This window comes from Mercenaria mercenaria, chromosome 14 (assembly GCF_021730395.1).
Source record: "Mercenaria mercenaria strain notata chromosome 14, MADL_Memer_1, whole genome shotgun sequence".
Classification (NCBI taxonomy): Eukaryota; Metazoa; Mollusca; class Bivalvia; order Venerida; family Veneridae; genus Mercenaria; species Mercenaria mercenaria.
Genome location: NC_069374.1, coordinates 39,091,490 through 39,109,185, shown reverse-complemented (window position 1 = coordinate 39,109,185; position 17,696 = coordinate 39,091,490). Strand labels below are relative to the sequence as shown.

General features: G+C 35.8%; 2 protein-coding genes across 11 annotated transcripts in view; one reads left to right on the top strand and one right to left on the bottom strand.

Moving 5' to 3' along the window:
* The window catches only part of LOC123527417 (uncharacterized), a 265,494-nt gene that overhangs the window by 126,264 nt on the left and 121,534 nt on the right, over positions 1 to 17,696 (top strand). For all 10 annotated transcript variants that reach the window (XR_006681734.2, XM_045306853.2, XM_045306848.2 and 7 more), the window contains 2 exons: positions 5,116 to 5,264; positions 9,733 to 9,875. Coding sequence is in view for 9 of the 10 variants with exons in the window: in XM_045306853.2 (XP_045162788.2) it covers positions 5,116 to 5,264; positions 9,733 to 9,875 (292 nt within the window). In the remaining variant the exon portion in view is untranslated. The remainder of the gene's footprint in view (positions 1 to 5,115; positions 5,265 to 9,732; positions 9,876 to 17,696) is intronic.
* On the bottom strand, positions 12,285 to 16,550 carry LOC128548459 (uncharacterized). The gene is made up of 2 exons (XM_053523312.1): positions 15,271 to 16,550; positions 12,285 to 13,724 (listed from the first exon to the last, which is right to left on the bottom strand). Exon 1 carries the CDS (start codon positions 16,269 to 16,271, stop codon positions 15,372 to 15,374), a length of 900 nt encoding a protein of 299 aa, XP_053379287.1. The 5' UTR covers positions 16,272 to 16,550; the 3' UTR covers positions 12,285 to 13,724; positions 15,271 to 15,371.

The window sequence follows — 17,696 nt, the reverse complement described above, 5'->3', positions numbered from 1 at the left end:
TCCTGACCGCTGTATTTGACCCCTTTCATCGGCCATGTTTCTTCCAAAACCAATATGTAGGCGAGAATCACTGAAGATACCTGATTTTTGAGAAACACGTGATTGCTAAGTTTCGCATGACTTCACCACAAAAACAACAAAATGACATAAGCTTCTCAATTCAAACTGATAACCAAAGGTGTGATCCTCTTTTTGTTACATCTACATCTTCCACCCAACCGTCGATTTCCGACTGTCACTGGGCGGCTCACTTATGACCAAATGGCCAGTAATTATCAGCAATTAGCGTGTCACCTCGTGTCAATTTTGAGGTTCACAGTTTGATCTCTGTTAAAGATAATACCCAATCTTTAATTAGTATCATAATATTTGTGATTTTTATTAGCTCGACTATTCAAAGAATAGTCTAGCTATTCTACTCACCCTGGCGTCGGCGTCGGCGTCGGCGTCACACCTTGGTTAAGTTTTTGCATGCAAGTACATACAGCCATCAATTAAAGGCATATAGCTTTGAAACTTATTTTTTCTTTTTCTAGGTCAATTACCAACCTCTCTGGGTCAAGTCCCATAACTCTGACATGTATTTTGAGCAAATTATGCCCCCTTTTGGACTTAGAAAATTCTGGTTAAAGTTTTACATGCAAGTTACTATCTCCAAAACTAATGCAGATATTGATTTGAAACTTCACATGTGTCTTCGGGGCTATAAAACTAGTTGATAGCAGCAAGTCCATAACTCTGACTTTCATTTTGGCCAAATTAATGCCCCTTTTGGACTTAGAAAATTCTGGTTAAAGTTTTGCGTGCAAGTACATACAGCTATTTCTAAAAGGCATATAGATTTGAAACATTATTTTTTCTTTTCTAGATCAATTACCAACCTCACTGGGTCAAGACCCATAACTCTGACATGTTTTTTGAGCAAATTATGCCCCTTTTAGACTTAAAAAATTTTGGTTAAAGTTTTACATGCAAGTTATTATCTCCAAAACTAATGCAGATATTGATTTGAAACTTCACATGTGTCTTCGGGTTATAAAACTAGTTGATAGCAGCAAGTCCATAACTCTGACCTTCATTTTGGCCAAATTATGTCCCCCTTTGGACTTAGCAAATTCTGGTTAAAGTTTTGCGTGCAAGTACATACAGCTATTACTAAAAGGCATATAGATTTGAAACTTATTTTTTCTTTTTCTAGATCAATTACATACCTTACTGGATCAAGTCCCATAACTCTGGCATGTATTTTGGGCAAATTATGCCCCCTTTAGGACTTTGAAAATTCTGGTTAAAGTTTTACATGCAAGTTTCTATCTCCAAAACTAATGCAGATATTGAATTGAAACTTCACATGTGCCTTCGGGGTTATAAAACTAGTTGATAGCAGCAAGTCCCATAACTGATATGCATTTTGGTCAAATTATTCCCCCTTTTGAACTTAAAACTCTTTTGATATTTAACCTTTTTGGGTAATATTTTCCTGCTTCTGGGACAATATTTCGAATAGTCGAGCTTGGCTGTCTTACGGACAGCTCTTGTTTTTTATATTTCTTTCATCAAAATACTATTAAATTTATATGAAATTAATTTTCTTTGAAAAAAAATATAAACCACTCAATCTTTTATGGAACGTAACGGCAATCTTAGATTTTAGCGTAGACAGTAAGTAGCTCCCCTTTACCAAAATGGCGAAAGTCGTAATAAAACAAACTTGTTTTTGAAGTATGACAATGTTGTAAAAAACACGCCGGAGTTGTTGATTGCTAAGAAGACCATTCGTATTGCGAAGGCAAATGCGAGTCAATGTATCCTGGTAAAATGATAAGAGTAAAGTGAAAAAGAAATGGGCCTAAAGGCTAAAGTCATGATTGAACACTGGTCAGAAGTCTGAAATATATATATACTGGCTGCCCCTCCGATCAGTGGTCACCTTGCTTAAGTGGCCAAGTTGTTTCCCCTGGCTGGCTGCTTAAGACAGGTTAGACTGTATGTATGTTTGTCTTGTTTTATCTATATGTTTTACATTCATGATCTTTGTTAAAGTGGAATGCATTTTTTGTTTGTGTTGAAAGCGTATTTACTTTTGATTAAAGTACTTTCGTGCAACTGTGAAGCTGTATCTCAGTAACAAGCCCCACTGGGGTCACGACCATCACTTCTCATATGACACCAGTACTGGTTTTTCCAGGAAGCGGACTCGAGAGTGGTTACAATAAGCTGAAAGCTTTCATCACAATCGAGCTAAAACAAATTAGTATAAACTAAACTAACAAGCTACATATAATATCATATTGGATTGAAACTTCACATACCCATCAGAGAACTCTGCAGCTACATATAATATCATATTGGATTGAAACTTCACATACCCATAGAGAACTCTTGTTTGAAATTAATTCAAACTATAGTCTATTGCCCTTTTCTGACATAGAAAATTTGCTAAGAGTTTTGCATACAAGTTGTATGCGATAATAAATGCCATAATAGGATCTAAATTTGTAATAAAATAACACAGTTACATAAGTCTGGCTTAGTTATGGCCTTTTGTTACGTAAATGCTGTTGAATAGTCAAACACTTCTTTATGGACAGCTTATGTTATGTTTGTGCATGCATCTATCATTTTGTAGGTCTGTCAATATGCATGTTTGTATTTGTGTTAGGAAAACAGGGTTCGAATTTAAGAGAGTACATTTTGAAGAATGTGCAAACTCGCAAAATTTTGAATGTGCAAAATCTCAAGTAAATTGCGACGGTTTTAATTTCTTTAATTTTCAGTTTCAATCTGCTGTAAATACGTATTTAATGATGATGTTAAACACAGTATGCACCGATTGATGATGTTTTTACATAGTGTGTGGACTGTTTGCAGGTTTTGATTTGTGCGGTATGCGCGCGCACAATATTTGATGGAAAAAACATGTTTTGTACTTAACACGCCTACCGGTAGTGTTATGGCAGACAGAGCCTTGTACGAAGAAAAAACGTTTGAACAAATTGCGACTATAGTTGATAAATTGCGAGTTGACATTTTTTGTACTCGCAAAAATTTGCAAGTGCAAAAAACTGTTAAATTCTAACCCTGGAAAATAGAGTCTGCAGGGTTCCCACGGTCAGGGAAAAACATGTTTTTTTCAAGGTCAGGGAATTTTGTAATTGGTCAGGGAAATTTGGAAATTTAGCAGAAGTCAGGGAAAAGTCAGGGAAACTTGAAACCAAAAGTAGGAAAATAAAGTTGTGAAAAAAGTAAAAAGGATGAAAATAAAAGGCAAAAGCAGTTTCTTTTCATTTGGCTAAACCAAACATTTTTAAAAAATACAGTCTGTTAAACAAAATTATTTTTAACTTTTAACAGAATTAACTGTATGAATGAATGCTATGAACTGTGTAGTCCTGCATAGTTGCAAATTAATTTCATCATTTTACTGTATAAGCCATAATAAAACTTTTCTGTTATTTATGTTTGTATGGAAAAGTTATTTAAGAAAACTTATTACATACCATTCTTACAGTCATATTTACCATTTTCTTTACTCAAATTACTGCTTACAGATTGCAATGTGCAAAACATTGCTATTTTGATTTATTTTATATCTAAATAGACCTTAATCTTCTGGTCAACTCTTCTTAGTAAAGATCAAAACTAGTTTTCAAGTGCAAAAGTGTTTATGGAAGTTCAGTGTTTAATAAGTTTGAATGGTTATTCGTGGTGGATTTTGTTAAAAGTAAAAGTCTATTTTAATAGAATTCTATGCAGCATCTTAATTTTACTCTGTAATATTTTAGAATTCAGCTAACAGAGAAAGACTGAAAGATTAAGAGATGCAGAAAAGATGCAAACAAATTGCATACTTAGGGTTGATATTAGGACTTACTTTGCATCATAGAAAAACAATTAAAAATGGAAAGTTAAACAAAAAAGAAATCAAACACTAATACCATTGTACATATAGAGGGTTTAAGTAAAGTTAACTACAGCTGGAAAAGTAATTCAGCATGATAAAAATGTGTAAAGTAAGATTTTTGTTGCAATATATTAAAATACTGATGTGTTGAGGCATTTAAGCTGAATACTATTTACTGTATTGAATTTTCAACTTTCGAAAAATAAACAGGCATTTCTGCTTTTAATGATTCTATGTCAGGTCTTTAAATAATATTTGTAGAATGCAAACTCAAATACTGTAATGTAAAAAGGAAACAAACAACTTCTAAATATATTGCAACATACATAATTATGCTATTAAGTCTACAAGTAGACTGCCCCTATTAATTATGTGTAAAATGCCATTAATAAATTCTACAAAAATGTATGAATAAAAGCAAATTTTCATAAAATGGTGTACATTTGTCAGAACAGACACTGTGACAGTAGAAAAATCCAAAATTTGATCAAAGGTAGTCTTTTAGTGAATAGTATGGACCTTTCTTGTTGTCTGTTACATCACACTAAATAACATAGCGGTCTGTTAAACTGGAACAAACTTTTTTTACACCCTTTAGTTATCAATATGAAAAGAAATATGGTAAGGGTTGGCTGATGTTGAAAATGGAGGCCACATTTATCAAAAGATGACCGGGTAAGCGTCCCAGAACGCGGAAGTTTTGGTCAGGGAAAATTGGAGTTTGGTCAGTGAAAAGTCAGGGAAAAGTCAGGGAATTTTATTTTCTCTGCTTTGTGGGAACCCTGGTACTCTGGCTGAAAACTTTGTTGTGCATGATTGGATTTTGATATAATGTTGCACAGATAACCACCACAGCAAGATGATCATAGTAAGACCCAGATTCCTAGCCTAAAAGTCAAACTCACGCTTAGTCATATAAGTTTTAAGATCATCTTCCTACTGTCAAGTCTGAAACATTTTTTTGCATTAATGGAAATTCAAATAACTTGGCAAAAACATTTACCACACCTCAACATTGTATTAGCTCAGAAGTCAAGGTTAGACTTAAAGGTGAAATATTTTTCTTGTCCAGTCTTTTAATTTTGTGTGCCTGGATGAATATATTAAAATAATTTGGCACAAACATTCACCATAAATTAGATGATGTGAAACTTAGACCCTAGCTAATTCAAAGTTTCATTTCACACATAGATTTCTCTTATATCAAACAGGCTGAATGATAAACGAAACAGTGTTGGTAACAACTTGATGATGACAGGAAGAGGCTGGTCATCCTCGTTTGACAGTGAAGCTGGTGATATATTGGAAGCATTCTCCCAACCACAAACAACTATGTCTATGCCAATAACTAGAGAGAAATGTAAGTTTTGGTTACAAAATGTAACAGTTCAAGTTAAAAGTTCAAGTGAAAGTATTAGTAAATGAAAGAATGAATGTCATCAAATTTTGCTTAGATTTCCAATATTTTTGGGACCCTTACATTTTTCCTACATTTAGTGCTCATCAAAGGGAAGTGCATATACAGAAAAAACTCTGAAAAGCAGATCATGTCTGCATCAAGTCAGATCATGTCTGCACCAAGTCAAATCATGTCTTCACCAAGTCAGCTCTTGTCTTCACCAAGTCAAATCCTGTCTGCACCAAGTCAAATCATGTCTGCACCAAGTCAGCTCATGTCTTCAAGTCAGATCCTGTCTGCACCACATCAGATCATGTCTGCACCAAGTCAGATCATGTCTTCACCAAGTCAGATCATGTCTTCACCAAGTCAAATCATGTCTACACCAAGTCAGATCATGTCTGAACCAAGTCAGATCATGTCTGAACCAAGTCAGATCATGTCTGCACCAAGTCAGATCATGTCTGCACCAAGTTAGATAATGTCTGCACCAAGTCAGCTCATGTCTGAACCAAGTCAGATCATGTCTGCACCAAGTCAGATCATGTCTGCACCAAGTGAAATCCTTTCTGAATCATGTCAGATCATGTCTGCACCAAGTGAAATCCTGTCTGGACCATGTCAGATAATATCTGCACCAAGTCAGATCCTGTCTGCACAAAGTCAGATCCTGTCTGCACCAAGTCAGATCTTGTCTGGACCAAGTCGGATCTTGTCTGAACCAAGTCAGATCTTGTCTGCACCAAGTCAGATCATGTCTGAACCAAGTTTGATCCTGTCTGCACCAAGTCCAATCCTGTCTGCACCAAGTCAGATCCTGCATGCACCAAGTCAGATCTTGTCTGCACTAAGTCAGATCTTGTCTGGACCAAGTCAGATCATGTCTGAACCAAGTTAGATCCTGTCTGCACCAAGTCAGATCATGTCTGCACCAAGTCAAAACATGTCTGCACCAAGTCAGATCATGTCTGCATCACGTCAGATCATGCCTGCACCAAGTGAAATCCTGTCTGAGCCATGTCAGATCATGTCTGCACCAAGTCAGATCATGTCTGCACCAAGTCAGATCCTGTCTGCACCAAGTGAAATCCTGTCTGGACCATGTCAGATAATGTCTGAACTAAGTCAGATCATGTCTGCACCAAGACAGATCCTGTCTGCACCAAGTCAGATCCTGTCTGTACCAAGTGAAATCCTGTCTGGACCATGTCAGATAATGTCTGCGCCAACTCAGATCCTGTTTGGACAAAGTGTGATCCTGTCTGCACCAAGTCAGATCTTGTCTGAACCAAGTTAGATCCTGTCTGCACCAAGTCAGATCCTGTCTGCACCAAGTCAGATCCTGTCTGCACCAAATCAGATCATGTCTGCACCAAGTCAGATAATGTCTGCACCAAGTCAAAATTCCTGTTTTTAGAGTGTTTTTTTTTTATTTGAAGATTTGTATGAGGTATTAAGTATACCCATTTTCAGACTGATGTATTTTATTTGCCTGTATTACATTAATGTTTGCTAGTTGTTGTTGTTTTTTAAACAACTTAAAATGATCATTTAACAGAGGATAGTATAACATTATACTGGGTTGCTAGGATAAAGAGATTAGAATAACAGCTAAGCACATGCTACACTTTGTTCTCTAGCAAAGGACAATGGTTGTGGAAGTACATTAGCAGCTAAACACATGCTACACATTGTTCTCTAGCAAAGGACTATTGTTGTGGAAGTACATTAGCAGCTAAACACATGTTACACTTTGTTCTCTAGCAAAGGACAATGGTTGTGGAAGTACATTAGCAGCTAAACACATGCTACACTTTGTTCTCTAGCAAAGGACAATGGTTGTGGAAGTACATTAGCAGCTAAACACATGCTACACATTGTTCTCTAGCAAAGGACAATGGTTGTGGAAGTACATTAGCAGCTAAACACATGCTACACATTGTTTTTCTAGCAAAGGACTATGGTTGTGGAAGTACATTAGCAGCTAAACACATGCTACACATTGTTCTCTAGCAAAGGACAATGGTTGTGGAAGTACATTAGCAGCTAAACACATGCTACACATTGTTTTTCTAGCAAAGGACTATGGTTGTGGAAGTACATTAGCAGCTAAACACATGCTACACTTTGTTCTCTAGCAAAGGACTATGGTTGTGGAAGTACATTAGCAGCTAAACACATGCTACACATTGTTCTCTAGCAAAGGACTATTGTTGTGGAAGTACATTAGCAGCTAAACACATGCTACACTTTGTTCTCTAGCAAAGGACAATGGTTGTGGAAGTACATTAGCAGCTAAACACATGCTAATATTATAAGGAGACTGAGAGATTAGTTCACTTGTTTCACTTGCTGTACATTTATCATTTCCCCAAAAGGGATTAAGTTCTTAGCTTGGCTATACATATTGTATTGAGAGCTATTCAACAAGACCCGGCATCAGCCTCTGTTCCGCATCCACACCTTGGTTAAAGTTTTGATGCACTGTCTCTTTATCTGTGTAATTACTTAATGGATTAGTTTTAAACTTAAATAGTTATTCCTCATCATTAACCACATCATATGGCACAAGGTTCATAACTCTAGCACCAATATATCGTGAGTTATCTCCCCATTTCACTTAGAATTTCAGTTAGATATTTGGTACACTTTCACTCTATCTCAGTTTGATACGAAATTGATTTGATTCACATAATCGCCCACATCATATCACACAAGGTCCATAACTTGTATCTCTGTTATTGCAGAATGGATTTGATTCATACTTAAAATATATCTTCCACATCATCACCCACATCATTTGACACAAGCTCCAATACTTTATGAATTAATTCCCTTTTTAATTAAACTTCAGGTTAAAGTTTTGACATATACCAATCTGTTCAGTAATGTCTGAAGTGCATTCTAAGCCATGTTACCAGTCTGAATTCTGTGACTGGACTGAGTTATGACAAATTTACAGGTGAAAATGGTGGAATAGTTTGCTTCTTGAAAGTGTTTGAATAGTTTGTTTCAGAAATCTGTGTATTTACAGTTGAAATATTTCTTTCTATGTATCTACAATGGAAAGCATTGAAATAGTTTATTTTTGTGCATTTACAGCTGAAAGTGTTGGAATAGTATGTGTCTGTGTATTTACAGCTGAAAGTGTTCATTGGAATACTTTGTGTCTGTCTATTTACAGCTGAAAGTGTTCATTGGAATAATTTGTGTCTGTGTATTTACAGATGAAAGTGTTCATTGGAATAGTTTTTGTCTGTGTATTTACAGCTGAAAATGTTCATTGGAATAGATTGTGTCTGTTTTTACAGCTGAAAGTGTTCATTGGAATAGTGCTGTAAGTGTTCATTGGAATAGTTTGTGTCTGTGTTTTTACAGCTGAAAGTGTTCATTGGAATAGTTTGTCTGTGTATTTACAGCTAAAATTATTCATTGGAATACTTTGTGTCTGTGTATTTAAAGCTGAAAGTGTTCATTGGAATAATTTGTGTCTGCGTTTTTACAGCTGAAAGTGTTCATTGGAATAGTTTGTGTCTGTGTAATGTGTCTCTGTTTTTACAGCTGGATAACAGCTGAAAGTGTTCATTGGAATAGTTTGTGCCTGTGTAATGTGTCTCTGTTTTTACAGCTGAATAACAGCTGAAAGTGTTCATTGGAATAGTTTGTGTCTGTGTAATAACAGCTGAAAGTGTTCATTGGAATAGTTTCTCTGTGGATTTACAGCTGAAACTATTCATTGGAATACTCTGTGTCTGTGTTTTTACAGCTGAAAGTGTTCATTGGAATAGTTTGTGTCTGTGTATTTACAGCTGAAATTATTCATTTGAATACTTTGTGTCTGTGTATTTAAAGCTGAAAGTGTTCATTGGAATAATTTGTGTCTGCGTTTTTACAGCTGAAAGTGTTCATTGGAATAGTTTGTGTCTGTGTAATGTGTCTCTGTTTTTACAGCTGGATAACAGCTGAAAGTGTTCATTGGAATAGTTTGTGTCTGTGTAATAACAGCTGAAAGTGTTCATTGGAATAGTTTGTCTGTTGATTTACAGCTGAAATTATTCATTGGAATACTCTGTGTCTGTGTATTTACAGCTTAAAGTGTTCATTGGAATAGTTTGTGTCTGTGTTTTTACAGCTGAAAGTGTTCATTGGAATAGTTTGTGTATGTGTATTTACAGTTGAAAGTGTTCATAGGAATAGTTTGTCTGTGTATTTAGAACTGAAAGTGTGCATTGGAATAGTTTGTGTCTGTGTTTTTACAGCTGAAAGTGTTCATTGGAATAGTTTGTGTCTGTGTTTTTACAGCTGAAAGTGTTCATTGGAATAGTTTGTCTGTGTATTTGCTGCTGAAATTATTCATTGGAATACTTTGTATCTGTGTATTTACAGCTGAAAGTGTTAATTGGAATAGTTTTTGTTTGTGTATTTACAGCTGAAAGTTTTGGTAGTCTTCTACAGAACTATACTCCAGCTAGTTCACTGTCGCCGAAGTCTGTTGATGATATCCTTAGTAACTTTCCAAGAAGAAAAGACACAGTGTACTCTCCACAGCACTGTAGCTCTCCACTAAATCAGGTTTGTGTAGTTGTTATAGCTCCAAACAAAGTACTTAGAGGGATCTGTTGTGGTCATACAGATGTCTGTTGTCAGTTCACCATTTTTATGGCATTAGATTTACCCTTGTCCGTATGTATGTTCATCCATCTGTACATCTGTCCGCACATACGGAAGGAGGAGAACAATTAATAACAGTAATTCTATTCATTCTGTTCCTTCTGTGTGGCTAAAATTCTTTAACCAGGCTTACAGGAAGAAAGGATAGATTGAAGGCGTAGCCACATAATTACTGTACAGTAAAAACGTCTGTCCTACTGAATTTGTGTCATGCATATCTAAAAAAGGATTTGACTTTTAGTCATTAAACCTGTCAGGATTGTTTTTCAGCATGTGAAGTTGTGCACCTGATGTTTAATTGAGATTTAACTCAAACCAGACAAGAGTCAATGTAATCATTAATTGACTCCCCAGAGGGGTGAGACATATTAATGGTGAATCATTTATAATTCACCAGGTTTGTTTTAGCTCGACAGTTCGAAGAATAAGTACAGCTATTCTACTCACCACAGCGTCAGCATCACACCTTGCTTAAGTTTTTGGTACCAGTCCACATTTTGACAAACCTTTTGAGATAAAGCTTTGAAACTTTCAACACTTGTGTACCATCACCATGTCCAGTTTTAGGCAAGAGAACATAATTCCATCAAGGATTTTAGCTGAATTTTGGCCTCTAGGGTAAGGTTTACCAGTTCATATTTTGTATAAACTGTTTGACATATGGCTTTAAAACTTTTATCTCTTGTTTATTATAACAGCCTCTATCTGTAGGCAAGAGTACATAGCCTTGTCAACTATTTTGGCTGAATTATGGCCGTTTTTGGAAATTGGTACAATTTTCGTACAAGTCCATGTTTTGTCAAAACTATTTGACATGTGGCTTTGAAACTTTGAGCACTTGTTGAACATTATGATTTCTATCTGTAGGCAATAGTACATAACTCTGTCAACTATTTTGGCTGAATTATGGCCCTTTTGTGGACTTGAAAATTTTTTCAGTTTTCGTACAAGTCCATGTTTTCTCAAAATTATTATATATTGACATGTGGCTTTGAAACTTTGAACACTTGCTTATCATCATGATTGCCATCTGTAGGCAAGAGTACATAACTATTTTGGCTGAATTATGGCCCTTTTTGGACTTCGAAATCAGTTAAATGTTTCATTCCAGTCCATAATTTTGTCTAACCTGTATGGATTTGAAACTGACAACTTGTTTACCATCAAAGTCTACATATGAAGGCAAGACTACATAACTAGGACACAGACTTTACCTCAATTATGGCCCTTTTTGACATAGAATTTAGTTAAGTTTCGCATACCATTCCACATTTTGTTTAAACTGTTTGATCTATGGTTTTGAAACTTTGAACACTTGCTTACCATCATGGTCACACATTGCCATATAGTGCAAGACTTATCCAAATCCACAAATACAGGTTCATTTTTTGTCTTATCTATTTTTCTTCTTTTGTCTGAAAATCTCTGGTAATATTTTGACTCCATACTTCCATCAATTCTTCGAATAGTCAATCGGGCTGTTAACAGACAGCTCTTGTTTTTAACAAGACGTATCAGTGATACAATTGAATTTGGAATTGGGCACTGAACAAATGGACCTGCTACTCATCCCGCCTTTAACTGCTCAGGAGGCTTACGGAAGGTCGGTGGTTCTACCCAGGTGCCCCCTCGTGATGAAATGCACGGAGGGGCACCTGGGGTTTTCTTCCACCATCAAAGCTGGAAAGTCGCTATATGATCTATAGTGCCGGTGCAGCGTTAAACCCAACAAAATAAAAATAAACAAATTAACTGCTCAGGTGAGTTTTTGTGATCACCCTGTGTCTGTCATCAGTCGTATGCCATCTGTCGGCATCAACTTTTTACTAAAAAATCTTCCCATCTGAAACTTCTGGTCACAATTACACCAAACTTGGGCATTAGCATCCTGACTTCTTTCTCAGATTTGTTCAAATGGCTGTGTCAGCTGCCAGAGCTAAAAGCAACTTATTCTCATGAACCACTTGAAGAATCATCATCAAACTCTGTCTGTAGCATCCTAGAAAGGTCTTCTCAGTTTTATTACAATTAATAAATTATACGAAATTTATTGAAGTATGATTATGATTCCATGAAATCACACATGATACTGAGACAGTTACGTGAGAGATCAGATGCGTTATCAATCAGATTTCAGAGTACTATAGTAGCTGGATGTTTAGTGTCCCCAAACGGGCTGGGAAGGGCTGGGCACATAACTGTCTCTGTATCATATGTGATTTCATGGAATCATAATCATACTTCAATAAATTTTGTATAATATATTAATTCCACTTCAATCACACATGGATACTGAGAAAGTCACGTGAGAATTTTAGAGACCATCCAGCTACAACTGCTAATTAAGGGACTACAATTAAGACTTAGAAATAATTGACTTATACTTGGAAGAATCAAGTTTATTTACGTCATTATACAGTTATCAGTGAAGCATAATGCCTCTTACATGCATGAATCGGTACTGTGACCTATTAGCAAGATCTGTAAAATTTCCCACAGTCTTTGACTGCCACCTGGGTAAATAAATCCTGGTTAAGCAATTTATCAAGTTGAAGGTAAACAGATCTGAGTTCTAGATAACACAGCTTCAGCAAACGAAGTGCCATTAGTAACTGGCCTATCATAAAACTTCCTAAATGTGCACTCCCTTGACCACCCTGCTGTTCTCAGTATTGTTGCCAATGGCAAGCTTGTTCTATTTGCCTGAGAAACTGATGCTTATCTACAGCTGTGCGGCCTGAATATAGAAACGTCTATCCCTGCATGTTTTAAGATTTCTTTCACCCATCGTCCAATAGTATCCATAGATACTTTTCTATGCGGTTTGCAAAAACTTATAAACAGTGATTGTTCATTCACTCTAAGTGGTATTGTCTCTTTGAGGTACTGCCGAAGAAGAGAAACAATACACAATGTTTTGACTGGATATTCCTTAAACATTAATTCACTTAAATGATAATTTGGCCTGGATTGTTTTAAAAGATCTCCGTACCTTATTTTTACATATGAATCTGAAAATTCAATATTCCTAATATCAATTAAGTGCAAAGATTGCAGTCTTTGTCCAGACAATAAACATAATAACATAACAACATTCATTGTAAGCTGTTTCAAATTATTCTCATCACTTACATTTTCAAGGTACCTAAGAACTCTATTTACATCCTATGTAACATTATACCTGGGCAAGGCAGGTCGTAACAAGAAAACCCCTCTCATAAATCTTTTCACCAAATTATGTTGACCCACAGGGTAATTTAGACCATCTGTCATGACAAATGAACTGATGGCTGATCTTGCAGTATTAATGGCACTATAACCTAATCCACAATGATACAAACTAGCTAAGAATTCTAAAACATTGTTCACATGTGGTGAAAAGGGATTGGTATTCCGTTCACAACAAAAATACATCTTTTGAAATAACCCCCATACTGAGTTTTTGTGGTACTTTTCCATGATTGCAAAATGATGTCATTAAAATTGTTTGATAAGCCTTTGGCTTTGAGCTCACTCACAGTCTCCTGAGACTCGACTCGAAAAACTGCCGAATGTAGTTTCTTTAGTAATGGATGACTGCATATTTTGTCCGGTAACATGAGTAGGTTGTCTCTGACTGGTAACGGAAGTGGGCATGTTATACACATTTTTATCATTTGCGGGAACCAAACTTGTGTTGGCCATGCTGGTGCAACAATTATCGCTTCCACTTGTTCTTGTTGTATTTTCTGTAACGCCTGCCCTATCACGCTGAAAGGAGGAAAAAGATAGTTTAGTTCATTTGACCAAGACTGCAAAAATGCATCTACTGCAACAGTATTGGGTTTGCCCTCCATGAATAATATCTAGACACTTGACAATTCAGTCTATTTGCAAAAAGATCAATATCTGGTGTACCGAAAACATTACAAATAGATTTGAACATATGTTCATTTAACTAACTTCCATTCTGGGTCTAAGTTAAACTTCATGATTCCTGGTCTGCCTGCACATTGTCAGAGCCCTTTACATGTTCCACAGATAACCATATCTTCCTCTCAATGGCAAACAGCCATATTTTCCGGGTTATGTCATTAAGCTTTGATTTACTTGACCCTTGTTTGCTTATGCAAATAACTGTGACTGTATTATCTGATCGTATTCTGATGTGAATATCGTGCATATCTTTACAAGACTGTAATGCTAATAAAACAGCCTTAAGCTCTAGGTAGTTAATATGGTTGTTTTTCTCGTTTATAGTTGGTCAAATGTATTACTGAATCATAGTTCCCTTTATTGACCTGCAGCATCTCATTTCATAAGATTTCTAAGCTTTTGTAAAATACTGTAGCATGTGGCACTGCAGGGGAACAAGCAACAAACTTTTATATAAGTTGTGCCAGATCTCGAACAGATAACGTCTCCTTATCCAGAATAGACTGGCAAAGAGATATGAATTTCTTGCACTTTTCATTTGATAATGTTACTGTCATTTTCACTGAGTTTAAAACAAACCCTAGAAATTCTATAATCTGTGTTGGTATTAATGCTGACTTTTCTGGATGGATTGTAAGATCTATTAGCCATAAAATAATTTCACAATTTTTTGCACATTTTGAACACACTCTTCGTAAGTATCACCTTGGAGAAGAGAGTCATCAATGAAACCAGTATTTAAATAGCCATGCTTCCTTAAGTGTGAAAAAGCACATTTCAAGAGTTTAGTGAAATATCATGGATCTTAATTCAATCCGTTTGGCAAACATGTATACTGATAACAAATGTTTCCCCAGAAAAACCACAAATATTTTCTGCATTGTTCCGCCACATTTATGCTATAATAAGCATCTTTAAGATCGCACCTTGAGAAATATGAAAGTGGTTTCATCAGTGATATAGCAGATTTGAGTGTTTCCATTTTAAAATGTTTCGAATCAATATGTTCATTTAATCTTTTAAGGTTTAATTAATATCAATCGAAGTGAACCGTCTTTCTTATACCTGGTAAACACATTTGAAATGAAACCTTTACTGATACAAAGTTCATTATCTGGAACTCGTTCAGTTATGTTTTTCTCAAGCATTTTGTTTATTTCTTGTTGAATAAGTAACAGTTCTTCTGAATTAAAACAGATATTCCTAGGAACAGATGTTTGAATAGGTATATCAATAAAAGGTATTTCTGTATACCTCTGACTGTTTTTAATACCCAAGGGTCGGATGTTATCTCTTTCCATCCATCAAAAAACAAACTGATTTTTCCAGCGGTAAAATTTTCTGGCACATTTTTCAAATCAAACGCAAGAATTTTTCTCACCTGTTCAGTCGGACGAACATGGGATACTGCCAGTTTTACATCTCCTTGTGTCTGAAGGGCTGCTTGTGACGCTTCCCTAAAAAACCTTTTGGTTTGTAGGGTTATTTTTCCTTTTTTGAGTCTTTTCTTTTTTCGTAGAAAGGTCTGGATCTGTACTTGCTAAACTCGTGATCTCTGCACATTACAAGCTTTTCCGACACTGATTTTGTGTCTTGAATTTCTTTCATTCGTTTAGCCAGGTCATCGCGCAAAAATCCAATTTGTTGAAGGCTCATTCTCAGAGCTGCTCTGCTTCTGTACTGGTTTGACATGCTCATCTTAAAATTTTCACGTCTTGTGAAAATCAACTCTATAAATGCAGCTGACAACAGAACTAGAGCATCAGTGCATTGACTGACGCGGATCTCTTGTTTCTTCTTACTAAGGCACTTTTGCGCCATTTGTGTAATAGGTATGGAAGCTTTAAGAATCATATTCTGTTCCTTTGCCAAGTTAATGTCCCGTACCCGCACATGGGCTTTGGCTTCATCCCAAACCACGACGTTCACTTTTGGGACTGTCATGCTTTCGCAGTTCTCTGGTCTTTTAAATTTTTCCATCATAGCAGTTTGGTCTTCTTTCAGCAGCCGTTTTCTAAATGACAAGCTCACATTGCAAGCCAGTTTATCATGAATTTTTTCACCAACACTGTCACTTTCATCATACAATTTTTTCATGTCAGCAAGCCCTTCAAACTCATCTGCACTATCCTCTTCACTTTCTGATGACACTTCCTCAAGGTCGTAGCATGCAGGGGCAGTGTCCTTCACATTGCCTACATTTTTCCTAACCACACTCTCCGGGTTTTCCACAGAATCGGTGTCTGATAAAATCACTTTTTCTTTGTCATTTGAACTTGAACTCTGCATAGTTTTCAACGTATTCATAAGTAAAGCCTGCTGTTGCAACATTGCTTGCATTAGTTCATTTGCAGACATGCTTTGGTCCGCAGAGTTGGACATAATTCAGTCCTCGTGAATGGGTATACTTTGACCCGAAATATTGGGCATACTATGGCCCACAAGCTTTGTTGAACAGGATTGTTCTGATGTTTCATCCATAACTAAATCCTTATCACACCGCATCTAATAAAAACACTCCTTGAAAGTCAAAGTCTAATCACAGTATAAAATAATCCAAAAATGTTTTGATAACAAAATCACAATTAAGGTCTGATTAATCAATGTATCAATTTTCCAAATTAGTTATAATAATTCCTATTTTTATATTACTTGTAGTCCCTAAATTAAATCATCTACTATAAAAACTCTAAGCAGCAAATTCTGGTCTTATCTGCTTGATAGCAACATCTGTACTGATTGATAATTAACACATCTGATCTCACATGACTTTCTCAGTATACATGTATGATTGAAGTGGAATTTGAAAGTAGTATATATATGTCCTTAATATACCTTGTATCTTGGAACCCAATTCTAATAATTCCGTAATGTACCGTTATATATACCTGGTATATGGGAACTTTCCTTTGTTGGGATCTTGGAATGATCATGCCATTGGATCATTAACAAAAGAATGTTCCAACAAATAGGTCATTTGAGGAATATATATATATATATATATATAACTTTACTATACCGTAGAAGTGGGCAGATATACGTTTCATCATTAGATTCAATCCGTAAAGGACCGTAGAAGTGGGCAGATGTACCCGTAAAAGTGGGCAGACTAACGGTACTGGAATTGAAAAGAATCTGCCCAGATTTACGGGCTTGGTGATTTATATATATATATACAAGCTTTGTTATATATATATATATAAATCACCAAGCCCGTAAATCTGGGCAGATTCTTTTCAATTCCAGTACCGTTAGTCTGCCCACTTTTACGGGTACATCTGCCCACTTCTACGGTCCTTTACGGATTGAATCTAATGATGAAACGTATATCTGCCCACTTCTACGGTATAGTAAAGTTATATATATATATAAAATAAATGTGAGACGAAAGTCACGTTTACGGGAATAGAATATAAAATGAAAAGTTGACGGCAAGCGCTTTATATATTTATTTTTCCTTTACCTGTTTCAGTAGATCTTCAGGAGGTTACAATTAGTAGTTATTATCCTACTAGCGCTTGCCTTCAGCTTTTTATTATATATATATATATATATATATATATATATATATATTAGGGATGGGAACGAATACTGAAATCAATATTCGAATATTCGGTTTGCCATATTCGAATATATTCGAATATTCGGTTAGTTTTAATGGAAGCTTTAAATTCTTATTAAGTGACTGGCATATACACAACGTATTCATTTGTTTAAAGCGTGGATCATCGTAAATAAGGCCAAAAATGTTTATTTCGGGTAACCCGATCCTACATAGCGAAACCCGCCGATCCTAGCGTTTTATTT